The sequence below is a fragment of the Mustela lutreola genome, chromosome 11, assembly GCF_030435805.1.
Source record: "Mustela lutreola isolate mMusLut2 chromosome 11, mMusLut2.pri, whole genome shotgun sequence".
Lineage (NCBI taxonomy): Eukaryota > Metazoa > Chordata > Mammalia > Carnivora > Mustelidae > Mustela > Mustela lutreola.
The window spans coordinates 101193397-101214980 of NC_081300.1; the positions used below are offsets into that span (position 1 = coordinate 101193397).

The window sequence follows — 21584 nt, forward strand, 5'->3', positions numbered from 1 at the left end:
AGGCGTGTGTGTCACACACATAGGCGTGTGCATGTGCATAAGCATGTGTACATACATGTGTAGGTATGTGTACATATGTGTGTGTAGGAGTGTGTGCACTAGTCTGCTGTGAAGCTGGGTTGGGGCTCTCCTGCTGTGTCACTATCCCTGCAGGGCTGGCTTGATCCCGCTGGCACCGTCTTGCTCTGGGGTGGGCCTTGGTTTGGCAGAGGATGTGTCCCTGTGTCCCTGCTCCACCTCAGCCTCACGCCTTCCTCGTGTGCCAGGAGGTCAGAGGGTCCCTTGTTGTGCTCTGGCCTCTGGCGTGACAGGATGCTGCTGCTGGCTGGCTAGACTAGGATCAGGTGGGGGGTGTGGGAATTCTGTGTTCCTGGTCCAAGGGCAGTCTCAGCGGCCCACTATTTTTGTGCCTTGGGGGCTTGTGTCTTCTGCCTTCCTCCAGCTGCAAAGGTATGCCCCCTGTGCCCTGGGGTGCGGCCTCAGCTGTCCTCCTCCTGGAGACCTAAGTACTTTGTTCCTTGGGGAGAAAGGTCAAGGCAGGCATCCTGCTCCACGTGGTGGGGCATGTGGCCCTCTGAGAGCCGCCGCCCGTCTTTCCTTGGAGGGCCTGCCGAGTCACAGAGAGGGGGAGCATGCGCCCCTTTGTCTGCAGCTGCCAGGGGCCCGGCTCTCACACCCACCTTTCCAAACTCACCACAAGTCTTTCCCTGCCCTCTTCTCACCTGCTGGGGCTCCGTGTTCCTCCCACTCCCTGCCACGTGCAAGCCAGCGCTCGAGTCCCCCTTTCCCGTGGACTTGGGGCTGGGCAGGCTCCCCGGGCCCTGCTCACTGATGGGCGTCCAGAAAAGTGATGATTTTGTAGAGTAGGGGCTGTTCTGATGGTGGAGGGTGACGCTCTTTCCAGCTTTGTATGTCCCGGGAAGAAAAGCAGGTAGTTTCCATTCCCAGGAGAGCCTGCGAGCCACTCCCCCTCCGTTTACCACTGCCGTCTTCCAGCCAGAGTAAAGGGTCACGGTCGGAAGCCTTCAGGAAGACCCAAGGTCCCAAGGGACTGGCCTTTCAAAGCTTTCCCTCCGGAGCCTGTGCCAGACCTTCCTCCTGCGCCTTTCTCTCGTAGCCGCACGGCCACCCTGGCTGGAAGGGAAGCGATCATTTTTTTCCCCAAGCTTCCAAATCCCCTTTTATTTGTTTAAAAAAAAATTTAAATTTAAAAAATTTTAAATTTTAAAGTTTTAAACCCCACGGAGTTAACGTACAGTGTTACGTCAGTTTTAGGTGCACAAGGTAGCGATTCAGTTCTTCCACGGATTACCCCGTGGTCCTCACGACCGGTGCGCTCCTTCATCCCCATCGCCGGTGACCCGCAGTGTGTCCTCTGTGGTTACCAGTCTGTTTGTCGCCTACCCTCCACCTTGTCTCCCTCGCTCCTCTGTTTTGTTTCCTAATTCCACATGAGTGAGACCATCTGGTGTTTGTCTTTCTGTGACTGACTTATTTCACTCAACATTACAACTCTCTAGCTCTATCCACGTCACTGTGAATGGCACGATTTGATTCTTGTTCATGGCTGCATACTATTCCTTTGTCTACATACACCACATCTCTATCCATTCATCTGTCAATGGACGCTGTTTTCATGGTTTGGCTATTGTAGATACTGCTGCTATAAACTTCACGGTGCATGTAGCCCTTTGAATTGCTATTTCTGTATCTTTGGGTAAATACCTAGTAATGAGATTGCTGGGTCATAGGGTAGCTCTACTTTCAACTTTCTGAGGAAACTCCGTGCTGTTTTCCAGAGGGACTGCACTAGTTTGCGTTCCCACCAACAGTGTAGGAGGGTTCCCCTTTCTCCACATCCTCACCAACAAACATCTGTCATTTCCTGACTTGCTAATTTTAGCCATTCTGACCGGTGTGAGGTGGGATCTCATTGTGGTTCTGATTGGCGTTTCCCTGATGATGAGCGATGTTGCGCATCTTCTCGTGTCTGTTGGCCATCTGTGGGACGTGAACACTTTTCACTGAGCTTAAATACACTTGGATTAATCAAATACATTTGGGATCCTGCAGAGAGAGACCAAAGGGGGAAAAGGGGCAGTTAGCAATGTCTGCCCTGCATCTTCCTGGTGGAAGGAAGTTCCTCACCAATTAAATGGTTTCTTTACCCCTCAAAGTTCCCATGTGCACATCCAAGCAGAGCTGTCACTGACTCTTGACGCCTGTATGTGGATGTCCGAGACCATGGGGTCGACATATCTGGTGGATGGGGGAAGCCATCCCGATGGTGCTGATTGCCCTGAAATGGCGGGACTAAGCAACGAGGCTGGGAGCTGAAGCGGGGGCTTGCAGGACCCAGACCAGAGGGCTGGAGTGTCTCTTCCCCCAGCCCCGGCTCCTGCCCCTTTCCCTCTGTGTCCGTGTTCTGTTGAATGGCAAATTACTGTGGTTTCTTGAATTGACCAGGGCTCTTAATTACAAGGGACAGAAACCAAGCTCATAACTGCTTGAGCCCAAACGTGCATTTATTGGTGCCTGTCAGGGAACTGGCTTTAGGTATAGCAGGATCCAGGGGCTCAGCTGATGCCATCAAATTTCTCCCTTGCCCATTTTTTAGTTTGCCTATTTTCTCCTACTGTTAGTAATTCTTTCCTTTGTAGTGAGAAAAAAATGACTATCAAAAGCCATATTTAAGTTCGTTCTGGGTTAGCAGTGGGGGAGAGTATCTGTCCCGGGGTCGGTGTCTGTCCCAGGGAAGGCACCAGTGACATCAAGGTGTGTACGGGCCAGGGCATGAAGGCACTGTGAGTGTTCCCGCCGGTCCTCTGCCCGCCGTGGTACCCACAGTCCCACTGGGCGAAGGAAGTGTTCTGCAGAAGAAGACACATACTTCTGTCCACCGAAGGGGCCGGGACCTGGGCCAGCAGGAATATTGCCTGTCCGTGATGTACCCCACACTGCATCTAGGGTGCTAGCCCATTTCATAGCTTTTTCCAGAATGTTCTTCCTTTCCCTAAGAGGAAGGATTCCCTGACTCCTTCCCAGCTCGTCCTGGCTGAGTTCACCTCCCCAGCTCTCTAAGCCCCTCAGTTTCTACAGCCCCCGTGTGCTGCTTGCATACCCTAGCACATGGCTGGGTCCAGCCACACGGGACACACAGAGCTCCTCACGGGTCCGCTGGTTTCTGGGAGGTGGTGTGGCTGGGGGAGGGGTCAGGGTGAAGAGAACGAGCGTTAAGAACTCGCGGTCCACATAGGCTTTCCCACCTCCTAGGCATCTGAGCAGCTCCTCGTGCCCTCCAGGAGGTCCCCTGCTGGCCTCCTACGGGCACGAGGACACGTGTCCACTTGGCACCTGCTGTCCCTGCATAAGTCACCAGTTATGTCTCCGCCGTCAGCCAGCTTCATGCTTAGCTTCATACCTGGAAATGCCTACGGAACAGGGAGCCTGCTGAGGCTTGGGGGTTATTTCTTTTTTCCCCCCTTTTCAGCTTCATTAAGGTATAATCAACAAATAAGATGGTTCTCTTTGAAGTCTATGCTCGGATACATACATGTTTGATACGTGTAGAGACGGAGGGATTTCCACAGTAGAATTAACACATCTCTCACTTCGCACCTGGCTTATTTGCTTATTTATTTATGTGCTTTTTTGGTGAGAACACGCAGGATCTACTCTCGTAGCACATCTGAATTACACCGCTCACTCTTCTCAACTACAGTCACTGCGCTGCCCGGTGGGTCCGCAGACCTCACTTGTCTTTGGTTCTACTTGCTTCTGTGATTCTCTTTATTTATTTTTTATTTTTTAAAGATTTTATTTATTTATTCGACAGAGAGAAATCATAAGTAGGCAGAGAGGCAGGCAGGGATTGAGAGGGGGAAGCAGGCTCTCCGCTGAGCAGAGAGCCTGATGTGGGGCTCGATCCCAGGACCCTTGGGACCATGACCCAAGCCAAAGGCAGAGGCTTTAACCCACTGAGCCACCCAGGCACCCCTGTGATTCTCTTTAGATCCATATTTAAGTGATGTTAAGGTCCCACTAAAAACACTTAATTAACGTCTACCTCAATACAAAGCTGATAGACTTTTACCGAAGCGTGACACACTTTTTCTTTTAAGTCAAACACACAGGCGCTCCTTCAGAGAGTACTGAATGCTGAATCCCTGTGTACTAGGCTATGTGACCCAGCGATTCCACGTCTGGGAACACATCCCAAGGAAATGAGAACCCTGTGGTAAAGAGACAATTGCACCCGCACGTTCATCACAGTGTCACGTGCGGTCCCGCAACCCAGAACCAGCCTGTCTGTTGGTGGGGGGGCACGGTAGGGTGTATATGCCATGCCGTACGGCTTAGCTGACATTGCGTTGATGTCCTGCTGTCTCTGCAGATGTCATTATGCAGTAATTAATTGCATTAATTCCAATAAATGACCCAGCGTTAGGCGGGGTGAAATATGTTGGACAGAAAAAGACAAGTGCCGTATGATCTCCCTGCCATGGGGACTCAGGACAGAGCAGAACAAAGCCGCAGCCCCTGGAACGAGAGATCGGGTGTGGGGCCCGCCCAGGAGGGGAGGAGGGTGCTCACACCGCCCGAACGGGTGAGACCAACCCCGGGATGCACGCCCAGTGTGGCGACACGGCTGTGCGCTTTACAGGGTCCTCGTGGAGAGCAGATTCTAGGAGTTCTCGGGACAGGGAAGAACATTGTTTTCTGTTCCTCTGTGTGTGTCTCTAGAACATGAGAGATGGTAACTGACTGTGGGGACCGTTTCACCGGGCATGTGAGTCGAACCAGCTGCCTGGACTTACAGGAGCAGCCGGGTGTCCGACAGCTTGGCGACACCCGGGGTAAGTGCTGGGCCCTGTTCTCGGGGCTGAAGACAGAAGAACGTCGCTGCTCCCGCAGGGCTTGGTTGTGATGGGGAGACACGCACAGCAGGGGATGAGGGCTGAACTCGAAAAGGCTATCAGACAGGGAGAGGTGACACGGAGGAAAGGAGCAGTGAAGGGTGTCAGGGTGGGAGCCCCGAGGCCAGAATGCTGCTCTGGACTGGCCGGAGGCTCCCGGGGACTCGTGGTGCTGCGGCCCCGGCCCTGAGCCCGCCTGCGCTGCCTCCAAAGTCTGTCCGGCCGGGAAACGGCACTTCGGGGGAAGGGGTGTCCCTCTCAACGTGGGGAGGAGACGCGGAAGGACAGGTGATGCGAAGTAGCACAAGCAGGTGGTCTGGGGTTCTGGGCAAACGCCAGTCCCCGGTGAGTGTAGACACCTGCGGGGCGGGCTGCCTGGTTCACTTTACCTGCAGCATTTACGCCGGCTGTGGAGCTGGGGACCTCCATGATCTGACAGCGCCCCGGGGATCAAACGGGGGCACAGGCCGCTTTGTTCAGCCATGGAAATGGGAGAGGTCCGCACAGACAGCGGCCTGTGGAGAGGTGGTTGGGGAAGGCTGGGAAGGGGCGTCCACACGGCCGCGTCCGTCTGGGGGCAGCGGGAGGAGCCTGCCGGCAGGGAGGACACAGGTGGCGACCTGGGCAGCCGGCTACTGTCGCTGCTTGAACGCCTGAGTCTGGGGCTCAGGGCTCACTGGTGCATGAGGGATGCAGCCACTGCCAGCGGTGATCTGGAACCTTCCGCAGCCAGGCGGGAAGGCTCAGGGCTGCCGGCCTTGGAGGCTAGGGTGCCGCCTGCCCACTTGCCTGACGTTTGAGGTTTGGGTTTCTGTTCTCCCGTGGAGACTGGAAGCCATCTTCGTATCCTCTTTAGGAAGTGCTTGGATTCAGGACTTTCTTCCATTTAAAGTCAGGACGAAGGAGAGAGTGCTCTCAGCTAATGTTTCGCGATGTTCTTGTCTACTTGGGACTCGTCATCACATCGACGTTTATTGGGTGACAGTTTCTCCTCGCCAGGTTTATGGTGTGCTCTCCAGCTCCCAAGCACGGCCTTGGGGGCCTTGTATGCGTCACCTCCCTGTGGGGTAGAAGCGCTGCTCCCTTCCCCGAGACAAGGAGTTGGAAGCACAGGGAGGGTCAGTCATTTCCCTGAGAGCACACAGCTCGCAGGCCTGGGAGGCAGGTGTGGGAAAAAATCATGGAGCAAACTACAGTGCTGACTCCAGTCATGTGTGTGTGTGAGAGCACGTGTGTGGGAGCCTTGTGTGAGCATGTGCGTATGAGTCTTGTGAGCGTGTGTGAATGAGTGCCTTGTGTGATTGTGGGAGCATGTGTGTGAGCATGTGAGCGAGTGTGTGCATGTGTGAGAGTGTGAGCATGTGTGTGGGTGTGAGCTGTGTGTGTGAGCTGAGTGTGAGCATGAGCTGTGTGTGAGCGTGTGTGTGACATGTGAGCGAGTGTGTGCATGTGTGAGAGTATGAGCTGTGTGTGAGCGTGAGCTGAGTGTGAGCATGAGCTGTGTGTGTGAGCATGTGTGTGAGTGTGAACTGTGCGTGAGCGTAAGCATGTGTGTGAGCATGTGAGCGTGTGCATGTGCGTGTGAGCTGTGTGTGCATGTGTGTGAGTGGGAGCATGTGTGTGAGCATGTGAATGTGTGTGAGCGTGAGCTGTGTGTGTGAGTGAGCATGTGTGTGAGCATGTGCATGTGTGTGAGTGTGAGCTGTGTGTGAGTGTGAGCATGTGTGTGAGAGCATGTGTGTGAGCATGTGAGCGTGAGCGTGAGCATGTGTGTGAGCGTGAGCATGTGTGTGTGAGCTGTGTGTAAGCGTGTGCATATGTGCGAGCATGTGCATGTGTGAGCGTAAACATGTGTGTGAGCTTGTGCATGTGTGTGAGTGTGAGCTGTTGTGAACGTGAGCTCTTGTGAGCGTGAGCATATGTGTGTGAGCTATGTGTGAGCACGTGAGTGAGCTGTGTGTGAGCGTGTGCATGTGTGTGAGCATGTGAGTGTGAGCTGTGTGTGAGCATGTGCATGTATGATCGTGTGCATGTGCGTGAGTGTGTGCATGTGTGTGAACGTGAACTGTGTGTGAGCTTGAGCATGTGTGTGTGAGCTGTGTGTGAGTGTGAGCTCTGTGTGAGCTTGAGCATGTGTGTGAATGTGAGCTGTGTGTGAGCATGTGCATGTGTGTGAGCGTGTACATGTGTGAGAGCGTGAGCATGTGAGTGAGCATGGTTTGGGGTAGATTGGATTAACTTCTGGTCTTGAGTAAACTGAGGCTCTGGAGGCTCAGGGTCTGACTCCCAGATGCGGGGGAAAGCGGGATTTGGGGTTTGGCGTGAGGATACCGAGGACCCTATAAACACTCCCAGAACCTTCACCCGCCTCTGAAAGGGTTAACGAGAACAGTGTGGTCAGCACTTATCTGGGGGCACGCGGGTGTGGTTTACTTTCCGTTTCCATATGTGTATCCCCTTCTGTCTTCCTTCGGACAAGCAAGACTCAGCTGTCAACACAGTTTAGGGTTTGTCGTGGGATTTCTCGTTAGGAACGGTGGCTCTGACCTGGTGGGAGCTGGTGGGAAGCCTCTGCTCTCCCCGGACGCTGAGCCTGTCCCGGCCCGATGTTCTCAACAGACCGGTGTTAGGACCCAGGAAGGACGCCGCAGCGAGGGGTATAAATAGAGAAGCCGCCCGGACAAAGTTTGAGCGGAGAGCCTGACATCACTGCCTCTGGCCCGTGCTGGGGTTGAGTCAGGGCGAAGGAAGGAGCCGGCCCGTGGGGCGCACGGGGCCGGTGGGGGGCACACGGGGGGCGCACGGGGGGGGCGCACGGACCGGCGCCTCCGAGAGTCTCCTCGTGCTGCCCGCTTCAGGCAAGGAGAGAGGGGCCGGTTCGAGCCTGGCTGGAGGCTGAACGGGAGTCCGGAGCGGAAGGGCAGCCCGGACGCCGACGCCGGCCCCGCCGAGCTTTGGGCCGCCCTCCCGAGGCGCCGGCACCCAACACGGTCAGGCTCCCGGACAAGGAAGAGGCGCCCGTGAGCGGGCAGGACGGCTGTGTCTCAGCCACTACAGAGAAGCAGATCTTCCCCCACCTGGACCCTGTGAAAATGTCCCTTTCCCGGGGCCGTGAAAGTTAGGGCACACGCTTGGCCGCAGAGCTCGGGAACGTGGCGGGATCGTGTCCCGACTCCCCGGGAGCCATGAGGAAGCTGCTCTGGGGCCGGCACTTCTGGCTGCTGCTGCTCTTCTGCGATTTCCAGGTACCGTCTCCCCGGGGCTGTCTCCGAGGTCAGGCTAGGTCTCTGTGCCTCCGCGGCCGTCCCGGGTCTCTGACGCTCCCGTCTTTTGTGTGCAGGTGCACGGAGCCTTCTCCAGGCCGCCAGCCCATCCAGGTAAGGGAGCGTCCTCCGGCGCTGTCCACCGCCTGTCCGCCTGCCTGGCGCCGGGTCCCCACACGATTGGGTCGCTCATCTCTGGGGCCAGCGTAGGGCGGCCCAGCTGCAGGCCCCTCTGTCCCCGGCTGGCCGCCCTTTGCTCCTGGAGCTCTGCTCATCCTGGCATCAGACGCTGCTGTTTGCGGCTGCGGCAGCCGCCCAGAGGCCTCTGGCTCTTGGTCTCTGCCACCTTAGGATGAAGGGGAGGTGCTGCCTTTCTGTCTGCTGCCCTGACTCCTGCCGTGTGTCTCCAAGCTGACTTAGGGCTCTGTCCTCTCTGTCCCAATCCCAGCTGGGGCTGACTGTCCGTGGGCCAATGCGAGTCCTCGGTCTGCAAGCTGTCCCTGAGTGGTGTGGCCATGTCGCAGGTGCAGGCTTGGGGAAGAAGGGGGTCTGGTGAGCAGCGGGAAGGCCCTGTGGCCACGGTACCCTTGGCTCCCCTGGGTGTGGGGGTGAGGAACCCGTCGAGGTCCCAGTGCCCATGCTTGGGAGCCATGCGAGAAAACCTGACCCACTGGGGAGCATACCCTGACTCAGAGCTCCCACTGCCCTCTGTCCCTGAAGCCCGGCCCCCTCCTGGGCATCAACCAGAACCTACAGGCACAGCCAGCATCCCCCAGGCACAAGGCCAGACCTCTGCTGAGAGTGCCAGGGCCTCAGTCGTGGGGCTGGACCTTCTTTGCAGGTGATCCCGGAGGGCAGGGGCACAGCCGGAACTACCTGTTTTCATGGCTGGTACTGCCGTTTCTCTCCAACCCACACGCCCAAGTCAAGTCTTCTGTTGGAAAAGGTGTAAGGGCCATGAATCCTGTGTGCTTCCCTTTCCTCAACCAAAGTGCGGAGGAAAGAAATCAGGGCTCCATGGCTCGGGTGTCATGCTAAGGGGCGCGTGTGCATCTGCCCTGAGGCTCTCCCCTTCCCGCCGGGCCGGCTAAGGCTCCTGCTGGTTTTCCAGCGGACAAGAGTGAGGGAGGGTGTCAGCGGGCAGATGGGTGCAAGACCCAGCTTGCTGCCCGGCATAGGAAAGGAAGCCAGGAAGCGGTTTCCGGGTTGTACCCTGGCCACGTGGCCACACCATCCACACACATGCACACACATCACACAGGTACACACACCCACACGTGGGCACACACCACACCAGGTACACACACCCACACGTGGGCACACATGTCCACACCCACATGCACGTGCACACATCACACACATACCCATGTATACACACACCCAGTCCAAACGCGCTCAGACCTTGCCACACGCACACACATGCGCGCGCACACACGCGCGCACACACGTACACACACGTGCACACACGCGTGCACACACACGCGTGCACACACACACACACACGCACACACACACATCCTGTTGTGTGCCCCTAGGCCTTGACCCTCCACGGAAAGGAGCGGTTTGAATTCAGTCTCGGCTCCACACGCAAGCGTTGCTCCTCCCACGCCCTATCATCGGCCGAAGCCGACTTTGTCTCCCCGTAACTTGTACCCCGGAGACCCGACGGGGCGGACGAGCGTGGCCAGCAGCGAGCTCGCCAGCCCGCGGGGAGGGCCGGAGCGGCTCAGCCTCCCTGCCCACGTCCGCGCCCACGGGCTCCCTTCCTGGCTCGCTCCCTGCGTCTCGGGGTCTCTCCCGGCCTCCTCGCCGCCCCCGCGCCGTTGACCGTCGGCCACCTGCGCCTCCTCCCGCCTCCGGCACCATAATCACAGAGGCAGGCGCGGCCCGGACACGACCGCGGGTGTTCCCTTGTGGCCGAAAACCTACTGCTGCGTTTTCTTCCTTCCCTTCCGCTCCTCCCTCCCTTGTCTCCGTGTCTGTCTGTCTGTCTGTGTCTCTCTCCATGTCTCTCACTGTCTCTGTCTCTGTCTCTCTCTGTTTCTCACTGTCTCTGTCTGTCTCTTTGCCTCTCTGTCTCTCTTTATCTCTCTCTGTCTCACTCTTTCTGTCTCTCACTGTCTCCGTCTCTCCCTGTCTCTCACTCTCTCTGCCTCACCTTCTCTCTCTCCCCTGTCTCCCCTCCCCTCCCCCCTTCCTGCTCTCTCTCTGGTCCGCCCATCATCTGCTCTCCCTACGTCCTGCAGGGACATCGGACCCCGGCTCCATGGTCCGTGCGGCACCCCCACCAGGAGGCCGCCTTCCTTTCTGCTTCTGGGGACACCGACCTTCAGGGTCCTGGGAGCCTAGCCCAGCCCCTGTCCAGGGCGCCCACTCACAGACACAGGCGCCGGCAGGGAGCCCGTTCCTGGAGGGGGAGCCTTTGCAAACCACTAGACCCCACCCCGCGGGGAACGGCTCTGTGAGCTGTCGCCGTGAATTCTGGGGAATGTGGAGCCACATTGAAAACTAGCAGCATAGTGGGTGCTTGGACGTAGATTCTGTGGGGTCCCCACACGGCCCTCTCCTGCAGGAGGGGGGCTTCCGGTGAGGGCAGGTGGTTTGCCCGAGGTCGCCGGTGAGATGTGGCAGTGACCTCAGCAGCTCTCAGTGGGCTCAGACACATAAGGGCACGTGGGGACCACGAGGGCATGGAAGGGGCTGAGCAGCAGGTGTGCCCAGGACGTGGGGCCGGCCTCCGGGAGGGCCCCTTGTTCCCACAGCGGCCACTCCAGACGTGCCGTCTTAAGGTGTGCCAGGACTCGCAAGGCCTCCTGTCTTGCCGTGACCTTGCACACTGCGTCCCGCGCGGGAGATGTTCAACCGGGGTGGGCATGACCATGCACCGTGGGTCACACATGAGTGGAATCGGTGAGCACGGCCCGCCTGCCACACGGCGGCTCCCAGGGGCACCGTCATCGGCTTGTCTGTCCACACCAGCCCAGGCAACAAGGCATGGACCAGATGTGTGTCTCTACCGTGTAGATAGGTATTCAGTTCTGTAAATCATTGAACGACCGCTCTAGATCGCTCGGAGCCTTCCTTATTATCTGTGTTTATCTGTGACTTTCATTTCGGAGACAGGACGGCCTTAAGCCTTTCCCCTGGCCCGGGCCGCTGAGTCCGTGCTCCGCTCCGGGGGTGGTGCTGGGAAGCGCGGTGGTAGATAGACGTAAGCTGTACATGGCGCCAGCGGAGAGATCGCGAGGATTTACAGAGTTCACCCATGTGCCGTTTATTTAACTTCTCTAATGAGGAAAAGGGAGCTTCTACATCCCTGTTATCCAGCCGCTCCCAGGCCTGGGGTACCCAGAGCAGCTGGGCTCGACCCGGCACCAGGAGGTTGGGCCAGCTCCCCTCGCGGCCCCGTTCAGAGGCCTAGAAGGCCAATACGGGTGATTGTGGTGATTGTAATTCCCTCTGGCCACAGACTGGTTATTTCTCTGTGCAGATCAACAGTCCGTTCCCTTTATTTATGTATCTTTTAATGGAGGCATAATGGACAGACAACATTATTTTAGGTTCAGGTGTACGACGTCATGAGTCAAGATCTGTACATATTGCAAAATGACCAGCAAAATGAGGCAAATTAACATCGGTCAGCGCCACAGGGTTACAGGGCCTGCGAGGGGCTGTCCGAGGGGCTGTCCGAGTTTCTGCCTGCCAGAAACTCCATTCTTCCCAGTGCAAAGAAAAGTGTTCCTGAAGGAGTTTTTAAAAATAATGCTTATACTCACTGAACAAACGGAAGTGTGATCAATGGAGATTTGGGGGTATATATAGTTCAGAAGTGTGTGTGTGTATGTTCTACGTTCATCCATTCATGTATTCACGATTGCGTTTCCTCATCCATTCTGCCTACATAGTTTGAACAAATTTATCGCTAAGCTTACCCTTTTGGGGAGAATCCAAATGCAAAAATCTGGATTACACAGACAGACACACACCCTGGGCGTGTGTTAGATGTGAGACTGTGGTACAGATGGACCAGAGGATCTGACACAGCAGACATGTCAACAAACAAAAGAATTCAAGGACTAGTTAGTGCTGTGGGAAAACAGGGAAGGAGCTGCCAGTGCGGAGGGTGATGGCGCGTGGGCTGCGCTCCTGCCCGAGGCTCCCGTGGTCGGGGTGCCGGGGGAAGAGCATTGCAGGTGGCGGGCACCGCGGGGAGTCCCGCGGGGAGACCAAGGAGGAACGGTCCGGGCCAGCTCCGTGACTGGCGGGGACTGATCTCCTCCGTGGCGTGCACTGCTGTTGAACGAGGCACGGGACGCCGTGACAGACTCCCTGCAGTGTCAGGGGAAGACGGTTCCCGCTCATGAGTCCTAGAGAAGGGGCGGGCGGGCGGGATCCGGAGGAGCACGGAAAGAGAAGAGGAAAGGTCGTGTTAACGGTCCTCTGGGGCACGAGTGGTCGCGTGTCCCTGCTTCTCACCAGGCTGAGTCCAGCATGTGGCATCGGGATGAGAATTTGTTCCTGGAGAACCCGTTATAACCGTCATGGTGTCAGCCAAATACCTCTCCCCCCTCCCCCCATTTTATTCTTGAGGGCCACAGGTCCCAGGAGGAGCCGTGTAATGATCAGGCTGACGGTGTGTCGAAGCAGACACACAGACTTCATGGGGTTCATGCATGGAAACAGGGGTGTCTGTAGAACCTGGACATCCCAGGTCCCCTTCTTTTTGGGAACGTGGCTCCTGGGGGTCTTTCTTGGTCCCCAAAGGATGAGATTTGCCCGATCTGATGACACTTGTAGGGCTGTGGGCTTTTACGCCTGCGGTTTTAAAGGGGAACCTACGTGCTAAATTTAGTTTCTTAGGCACAATTTGTCAGTACTGCCCAATGCTTTAGTTAAAATAATCACCTTAATTGAGACATTAAGATTTGGGGAGGTTTTGAATAAAGAACCTCCAGGATCTGGGAACCTACAAGGGGGAAAACTGGCCGCGCTGGGCAGATCTCCCTGCAGAGCCGTGGGGACTGGCAGGGACTGGCGGGGAGACACACACACACACACACACACACACCTCCCTGCCGGCCGCAGCCCCCATCCCCCGAGACCGGCAGCCCCACCCGGTCGGCTCCCGTTGCTCTGGGCCTGCGCTGCGGTGGGGGGGGGGGGACACCACCCGTTTCCAGCCCTGCTGTGATTCGCAGCTCTGGGCCTGCCAGGGGCGGGGTGGGGGGGGGCGTCCGTCCTCATGAGCACCCTCCCGGCCACCCCCGTCACGGTGCGAGCCCGCCACTGAGCATCTCCAACCCTGCAACCCTGCATCTCAGCGTGGTCCATGTGTGACATCGGGGGCGACGCGGTGGGACGTTACCCTTGCCAGAAGCACAGGGATGTGGGATAGCAGGCCCTCGGCGGACCCCCACCCCTTCTCTCACACGCTCTTGCTCGCTTCAGGAGCTCCCTGTGCGAACAAGGCCGCCCTCTCTTTCCTCTGTCAGCCTTGGCACCCAGCACGGGTGCTGGGGGATTGAGAATGGGGATGATCGGGAAGGACTAACCATCCACAGTGTGGACTGGGCGACAGCGTGGGTTGTGAAGAAGATTCCGCACCTGTTCTTTGCACGAGGGATGTCGTTCCCTTTTCTGATCCGCCACCCCAGCCCCTGCCCGCCCGCCCGCCCCAGATGAACTGAATAACAAGTCAATGATGTTTCCCCTCTTCAAAATGAATATCCTACACTGGGGGCGCGGGGGGTGGTGGTGGAGAAAAGCGTGGTAGAAATGGAAATGAGTGTTCTGGATGAGGACGTACCAGAGTCTCCATATTGCGTGGATCGAATAGAACCATGTCTAGTGAAAGTTGGCGAATCCACGTGTCTTCACGTTTTGAATTTTTAAAGCAACGCACATGCGAACGTTTGAATAGGACAGAAATAGAAAGGAATGGGGCGCCTGGGTGGCTCAGTGGGTTAAGCCTCTGCCTTCGGCTCCGGTCATGATCCCAGGGTCCTGGGACCGAGCCCCGCATCGGGCTCTCTGCTCAGCGGGGAGCCTGCTTCCTCCTCTCTCTCTGCCTGCCTCTGCCTACTTGGGATCTCTGTCTGTCAAATGATTAAATAAAATCTTAAAAAAGGAAAAGAAATAGAAAGGAATAGAAACCTTCTCACGCCTTCCCTCCAGTCTCTCCATTTCCTTGCCCCTAAAATACGGCGGTCCATTTCCGGGCGTCCATGCAAAGTCTCTCTCCATCTCTCCCTCCCACCTGGCCTGACGAACAACTACATTTTCCACAGTTGGCACTAACACGTTTTCCTCTCACCTTGATTTTTTTGACAGTACAGCTTGAGGAACGTTCCACATCAGGACACGTGTATCAGCCTTGTCCTAATGACTTCCTGGTCCACTGAGTAGCTGCTCCGTCCGTAGGACCCGGCTCCTTGGCCGATAAGCACTGTCTTTGTTCACGTGTTCTCAATACGATAAAAAATACATAGATCTTGCGACAAATACCCCTGTACGTAGCTCTCTGATCCCAGGTATGAGTCTGTCTCTAGCACCAACTTCCAGGAGCTGAATTACTAGCTCAGAGTGCACTTAAAATTCGTGTCATCGTTGTGGTACTGCCCTCCAGAAAGACCGTACCTTCTGCCAAAAATGTGGCAGAACTCGCCAACTTAGAACATCTAACTGTTCGTCCGTCGGCGGGGTGAGCTGGGACCGGGAGCTCATGGCGGTTTACGCTCGCCTCTGAAAATGATGAGCAGTGTTGAACGCCTTTTCATAAATTTAAAAATAATTTGCGTTCCTTTTTCTTTCAACTGCCTGTTGCTGTCCTTTGCCCCAATGTTCTGTTGGTCTAAATTTTCTGAATAATGGGAGTTTTAATGAGGACAATAAATTCAATACTTTCCTTTAAAAAGAAATCAGGCATTTCTGTCGCGTATATTACATAAACATCACTTCCCGGTTCAGTTTAGCTTGACTGATTTTTATGTATGGAAATATTTTAAAAATGCACATAGATTTATCACCTGGTTTCCTTATAAGCTTTTATATTTTATTTTCATTGCATTGAAGGCTTTAAAAAATTTTTTAAAAAAGATTTTATTTATTTATTGGACAGAAATCACAACTAGGCAGAGAGGCAGGCAGAAGGGGGTGGGGGAAGCAGGCTCCTTGCTGAGCAGAGAGCCAGATGCAGGGCTCGATCCTAGGACTTTGGGATCATGACCTGAGCCGAAGGCAGAGGCTTAACCCACTGAGCCACCCAGGCGCCCCTAAAAAAAATTTAAAAAAAAATTATTTTATTTGCGATAGAGCGAGAGACAGAGCGTGAGCGGGGGTGGGGGAGTGGCCGGCAGAGGGAGAAGCAGACTCCCCGCTGAGCAGGGAGGTCGATGCGGGACCCGATCCCAGGATCCCAGGATTGTGGCCTGACCCGAAAGCAGATGCTTAACTCACTGAGCCCCCCCAGGTGTCCCTACGTGTAAAGTTTGTTCTTCTGGAAATTGTTATGGTGGAGAGAGTGAGTTAGGGATCTCGGTGTTTTGCAGACGGCTAGTTGGCCCTGAGACTTCCATTGTGTGCTGCTCCTCTGGGTGAAAGACCCCTTTTGTCATAAGCTGGTTTCACGAGTGCGCGGCGGTGTTTATGGGGCTTTCCCACCGAACCGTCGACTCGTACGCCGCTCTGGGTCCTCTCTGGGGCCGTGACCTTGTGACGGTCTCACTGCGTGGGGGCCGGGTCCCCCACCCCTGTCGCCGTCCCCCTGCAGGTTTGTGGGGTTTTCTTGCTTGTTTCCTTTTCTAGATGGTGAGCTTTCTCTCACACAAAATCTCTCAGCACGTTTACAACAACTCTCCTTGCGTTTAGGTAGGAATTCGAGGGTGGGTGGACATTTTTATGACTTGGACTTCTCTTTCCCCAAAATAGGTTACAAAATTCTTCATTATCCAAGGGTTCTTGTCCGTCCCTCGGTATTATTTTATTGTTTTCCCCAAGAGAATTGTGTACGGTTCTCAATTTTTGGCACTTAAATGTCTTCTCTTCGTGGGCTGTGTTCACAAAGGAGAACTCCTCTTCCGCCCCGTTTTCGCGTTATCGTTTGAAGACAGGGAAACTGTCGACTTTCGCGGGTCACATCTGTATAAATCTCCTTGCTCATTTCTTTCCTGGTGGGTCACCGGCTTCGTTTACCAAATTCTTTCCTTATTTGTAAGGCTGTCTCGTTTTTTTTCATTCTCCTTATGAGGCATACCTCATTTGAAAATGACGACCTCATTACCTCCTCTCAAAACATTTTTTTACAATGAATAACACAGACGGCTTTATTAATTTTTGCTTCACTGTGATCCGGCATCTCCTTTGGGAGTTTGATGATCATGTCGTCATCTGGGCCATTGTGTCCACTTCCGGGAACTAATCACAGAGAACTAATCCGGGAGCAGATTGGAGCTGGGCGAGGGGCTGAGCATGTTGGGCGAGGCACGGCCCCAGGACGATCCCTAAGACCCCACCACGGAACCTGTGTAGGAGCAAATAGATGGAACAGTTCATGGGGTGTTAAGTGGGATGAGCAGAGTAGGGCACGGTCAGTCTTCACGAGATCCTGTCTACTCAAAGTGCAAGGGTCATGAAGGAAATCTGCAAGCGGTTAATTTTTAGTATGTCGGAAGGAGGGTGAGAGCAGAAGGAGCAGGAGATGCTTTGGGGAGACCCAGAGTGAGCCTTCCATGTCAAACCAAGTCAGCGGGGCGATTTCTGAAGCAGCTTCGGCCCCTCATCTCTACAGATAGGCCAACAAGATAATTACCTGACAGGTTATTGTTACAATAAAACAAGGAGGTGCTGTCAAGAGCCTTATATGATGTCAGTAATATTGGTGCCGGTTTCCTCTTCTTTTTAAATCCTTTTAAACTTGGGGCGCCTGGGTGGCTCAGTCATTAAACATCTGCCTTCAGCTCAGGTCCTGATCCCAGCGTCGTGGGATCAAGCCCCGCATCGGGCTCTCTGCTCAGCGGGAAACCTGCTTCTCCCTCTCCCATTCCCCCTGCTTGTGTTCCCTCTCTCACTGTGTCTCTCTCTCTGTCAAATAAATAAAATCTTTAAAAAAAAAAATCACATTAACCTTATTTCTTTCCCTGGCTTGATTGCCCCAGCTACGTCCTCTAAAACAGCATAAGCAATAACAGAACAAGGTTCTTGCCTTTCTCCTGACCCTAACAGACATGCTTCCTGTTGGGCCCCTTGATGCATGGGGGTTGCTGTTCCCTTCGGTTCAGAGGTCTCCGCTCATTCCTGTTTATCACGCTTCATCCTGTCAAGGAAAAATCCACCCATTTTAATTTATTAAGAGTCCTTTATTCAAAGTGTTGAATTTATCCAAATTCCTCTTCAGTGAATCCCGCATCCTGTGATGTTTCTTCTCCCTCCACTCACGATGGAGGGGGAGCGGTTCTGCCCTCCTGACGCTGATTTCCCACGTGTCTTCTTCTCCCCGCAGGGTTTGAGGTCTTGGCGTCTGCTTCCCATTACTGGCCGTTGGAAAATGTGGATGGGATCCATGAGCTTCAGGACACAACTGGAGGTAGACACGGGTGGTGAGAGAACCCGAGGCTGCAGGGACGGGTGACACGGGGCCAGGGGGCCGTCAGGGGACACCGACGTGGACAGCGTCCACTTGGAAGCCGGGAGATTAGCGGAGATTGGTGCCTGGTGGGGGCCTTCTCCCAATCACTGTTCACCCAAAGTGTTTTGCAGAAGCTTGATATAGTTTTTTATCACAGAAGGACAGAACTTGTGATTCAAAATACCATTAATGTGTGGGCTTTGCCCCGATAGCCTTAAAGCAAAAGCAGCTGTCGGAGGCCAGAAGCTGCAGGTGGTGGGTCAGTCTGCCTACGGGTCTAGGTGTCCATTTTCAAGGTAGACAGACCTGCCAAACGGGGATGCATTTGAGCCGACTGCCGAGGGGCGTGACAACCGGCACAACAGTGCACGTCCGGGGGTTTGCTGTTTCCCTCGGCAGAGGTACCCCCACTGACCAATCAGCTTCTGCACACATCACTGACCACTACTTTGAAAAGACCGAACATCTCCCAAGATGCTCCCAACGTCCCCAACTCCACGGAAAGCACAGTCTCTGTCTGCCCGAGTTCAGACGTTGGCCCCAAGGAGGAGCCCCACATGCCCCTAAGCACTGTCTCCCTTTCCAGTAAGAAACTTTTCCCCACTATAAGTGGTCGGTGCTTCCGGATGCTTTCGCATTTCAATATTCATTTCCTTACTGTTCTTGATTATGTCATGGGCAGCAAGGGCTTTGCCGCCAGCCCAGCACAGGCTCACGTCAGGTCTCTTCCAGTTCTGTGCAGTGGGGTTTTTTAAAACACCCGCACGCTGCTGACGACGATGCTCTCCACACCGGCACGCCGGCGCCTTCCATCCCCTGGGACTTCACGTGCTGCCATAAATTGCCGCCTAAGATTCTAAAACGTTTCCCTTAACATTTGCAAACTGGGAAGCATTCTCGCTGGAATCTGGGCCACCGGTGTCCCCAGAATGGGGCCCTCAAGGAGTGGGGACCTCTGGATGGGGGAAGGGGCCACCAGTGCAAGACCAGCCCAGGAGCCCTCTGTGCCCCTCCTGCCTTCCGGCTTGCACACAGCGAGCCAGCGCCCCCCACGGAAGACCTGTCTGGAGCTCCGTGTTTTGTCCGAAAGGTCTGAGCCACGGGGATGTGAGCTGCCTGTGGAGGTCATGACACGACTTCCCCCTCTGTTACAATCTCACCTCTCTTCCCAGGGCCTTTATTTTAAACCCTGTGAGGAGAGACCATCCTAGCGAGTGGAAAGGCGCTGTCCACGTAATTCCCGGTTCAGGATGCAGAAAGTCACCTTTTAGTTGTTGTTTCAAACAGTAGCTCAGATAATGATAGTCCTGTCCCAACCGCTCACCATAGCTCACTGTTGGGATCAAACCAGTGCCTTTGGGTGTCTCGAACACCTGTCCCTCGGGCAGTTCTCGTAAAGCCCTACAAGTGCCAAGACCCAATTGGTTTGTGGCTGAATTTTGTTGACCGATGTGTTAACTTCCCGGGAAACTCAGTGTGTTCGCGCGTGTCCCAGAAGACGCGAAGGGGGCTGGTGTCCCTGCAGGCCGTTGACCTGTGTGATCCTCACACAAGGATGCACACTGGCCCGTTTCAGTTCCATCGCAGGCGTCTCCAGAAACAGAGAGCAGGGTCCGTCGGCACAGTCTGATGCCGGGGACGGTGGAATGGCTTTGGAAGGCATCTCGTGCTCCTGCAGTCATGTTTTCTGTCGCTGAACCCTCTGTTGTGTCCACGTGTCATGATATCATGCCATTGCCTCCACGCTGTGTCCTGGCTCGTCCACTGTCGTGACATCACCACATGAACCCTGTCATCAAGGCTGCCGTGTGGCCGAGCTCGGCTCCGTATCTCTCACCTGAGTATCCAAGGGCGTTGTTCGTTGGATGTGGCAAACTGGAACCCGTGTTTGTGGCGACAGCCAGTGGCCGCAGCGCCCTGGCTCTGGGACTGGCGGGTCCCAATGGCACCCAGTGTGCGGGAGGGCAGGGGTGGCGGGGAGGCGAGGTCGGGTGAGAAAATCCAAGGTGCTTGGCCGTGGGGAGACGGCCGCTCGGTGTGCATCAGGTTGAGAGATATGCGGGTTCCGTTGGTTGTTCATGTCACTCATGTGTTGTGCTTTTCTCTTTTGTCGCCCCACCCAGTGTTGCGAACCCACAACCTCACTGTGCTTCCTTCCCATAACTCTACCTTTGTTCGTACCAATGACTCTGCCTACTCCAATCTGTCTGCAACCGTAGGTGAGCACTTGCACCCTCCCGTCCCGTGTTCTGTCGCGTCGGGATCTGCAAGGAGTCTGGAGCCCGGTTCCATTGGGCTCTGCAGGAAGGCGCTTTGTCTCGGCGGGCGATCTGGCCTCCGGTCCGAGACCCGGGGTGCTGGGAAGAAGCGCTTCACGCTGGGTCCGGATGTAGTGCCCCTTCCCAACCGCAAGACCTTGATGCTCATAAGCATCAGTGACCAGGGCCTTCTGAGCCAGCTGCTGGTTTTCAGACCGAGACGGACACGAGATACTTTCTAAAAATAGAAATTGTTTGGATTTTTCAGTGGTGTATATTCTTTGGGGGGGAGGAAAAGCAGACCCTTGGGATGGAAAATGGAAGCGGATTTTAAGATGCCTCCCCCCAAATTTGATCTCTTACAAACATTAAAATCAGCATGTCTTCTGCAGCTGGAGTTTTATTTAATTATTAGGAGCTGCCTTACCGAACACCCAGTGGAGTCAGGGTTAAATTATTATCCGACTTAATCACCTCCGGGCCCGTATGTTTCCTATTTCTCCTACGCAGCTCAAAGCGGGAGGGAGAGCAGCTATGGCGGCGGCTCCCGGAGCAGCGTGGAAAGTCCGTTTGGATCATTCAGGCCTCGGGCCCTCTGCATTTGGGGCAACACCTAATCTGATCGCTCTTTTCAGCTGTGAGGGGTCTGCCTTCCAAAATTAATCTTTGCAGTCCAACACCTTATTGAGGGGTTCATACAGCCCAGCTCAATCATGTAACTGCTAACTTACTTCTGCGATATGTTTAGTTTTGTGGTATGTAGGCTCCCCAGCAATAAATGAGATATGCAAAAAAAATAATGAGTTTAGAACAGTGAGGAAGCGCACGGAGGCCCTTTGAGGGGCTCTCCTCCTTGACAGTGGCTGTTGGATAAGTTGCACTGGGGCAGCAGTCAGGCCCCAAGAGCTCAGCCAAGTGGCTGCACATCCTGGGCTCTGTGACAGCTCAAGGGCAGTGGGTAGGTGTCCTTCTGACAGAGGAGGTATCTGGGCGACTTTGACCCCAATGAACAATAAATGCCTAATCACACTTGGTTTTTATAGTCTTCACTTATCGGTCCTGTCAACCATTTACCCCACGCTCACACCATCAGGGACGTTGGCCGTGGGAATGGGGCCAGACAGAGGGCTGGATGGAGCAGCGAGGGCCAGCAGGGCTCATGGCTACCAGGCCTGGACCTGGCAGGCCCCGCCGGGATTCCCTCCCAGAGTTTGGACATGGATTCTTGCAGAATTGTAGGCTCCCACGTCTAGGATTAGGGGCTTCCAAGGAGAGCTCACAGGTGGTGCTTAGGTTCAAACATGTACCTAAGCCTTTCACTTATAAGATGGGCAGGAGGCATTCTGGAAGCCTGTGGACCGAGCTGAAATTCGGGACAGGAGGAGGCTGTCACCGCATCGCTCCTGGGAACCCCATCCCCAGCCAACGGATTAGAGTGTTGTTACTGTAGAGCGCACAGTATGTGCTAATGTAGTAGTCATTGATGACAAAATATTACTACGATCAATTTATTAAGAAATAGTCA

The 21584-nt window shown here is 55.0% G+C and overlaps 1 protein-coding gene across 3 annotated transcripts in view; it reads left to right on the forward strand.

Moving 5' to 3' along the window:
- Positions 1-7370: 7370 nt before the first annotated feature.
- ADGRD1 (adhesion G protein-coupled receptor D1) overlaps positions 7371-21584 on the forward strand; it is a 121961-nt gene continuing 107747 nt past the window's right edge. The window contains exons 1-4 of one of the 3 annotated variants that reach the window (XM_059138882.1): positions 7371-8161; positions 8257-8293; positions 17676-17759; positions 19925-20020. In XM_059138882.1, coding sequence (XP_058994865.1) covers positions 8102-8161; positions 8257-8293; positions 17676-17759; positions 19925-20020 — 277 coding nt within the window. In that variant the 5' untranslated portion in view covers positions 7371-8101. Of the gene's footprint in view, positions 8162-8256; positions 8294-17675; positions 17773-19924; positions 20021-21584 lie in introns of those variants that run through there. The other 2 variants (XM_059138883.1, XM_059138884.1) reach the window with 2 other exon arrangements.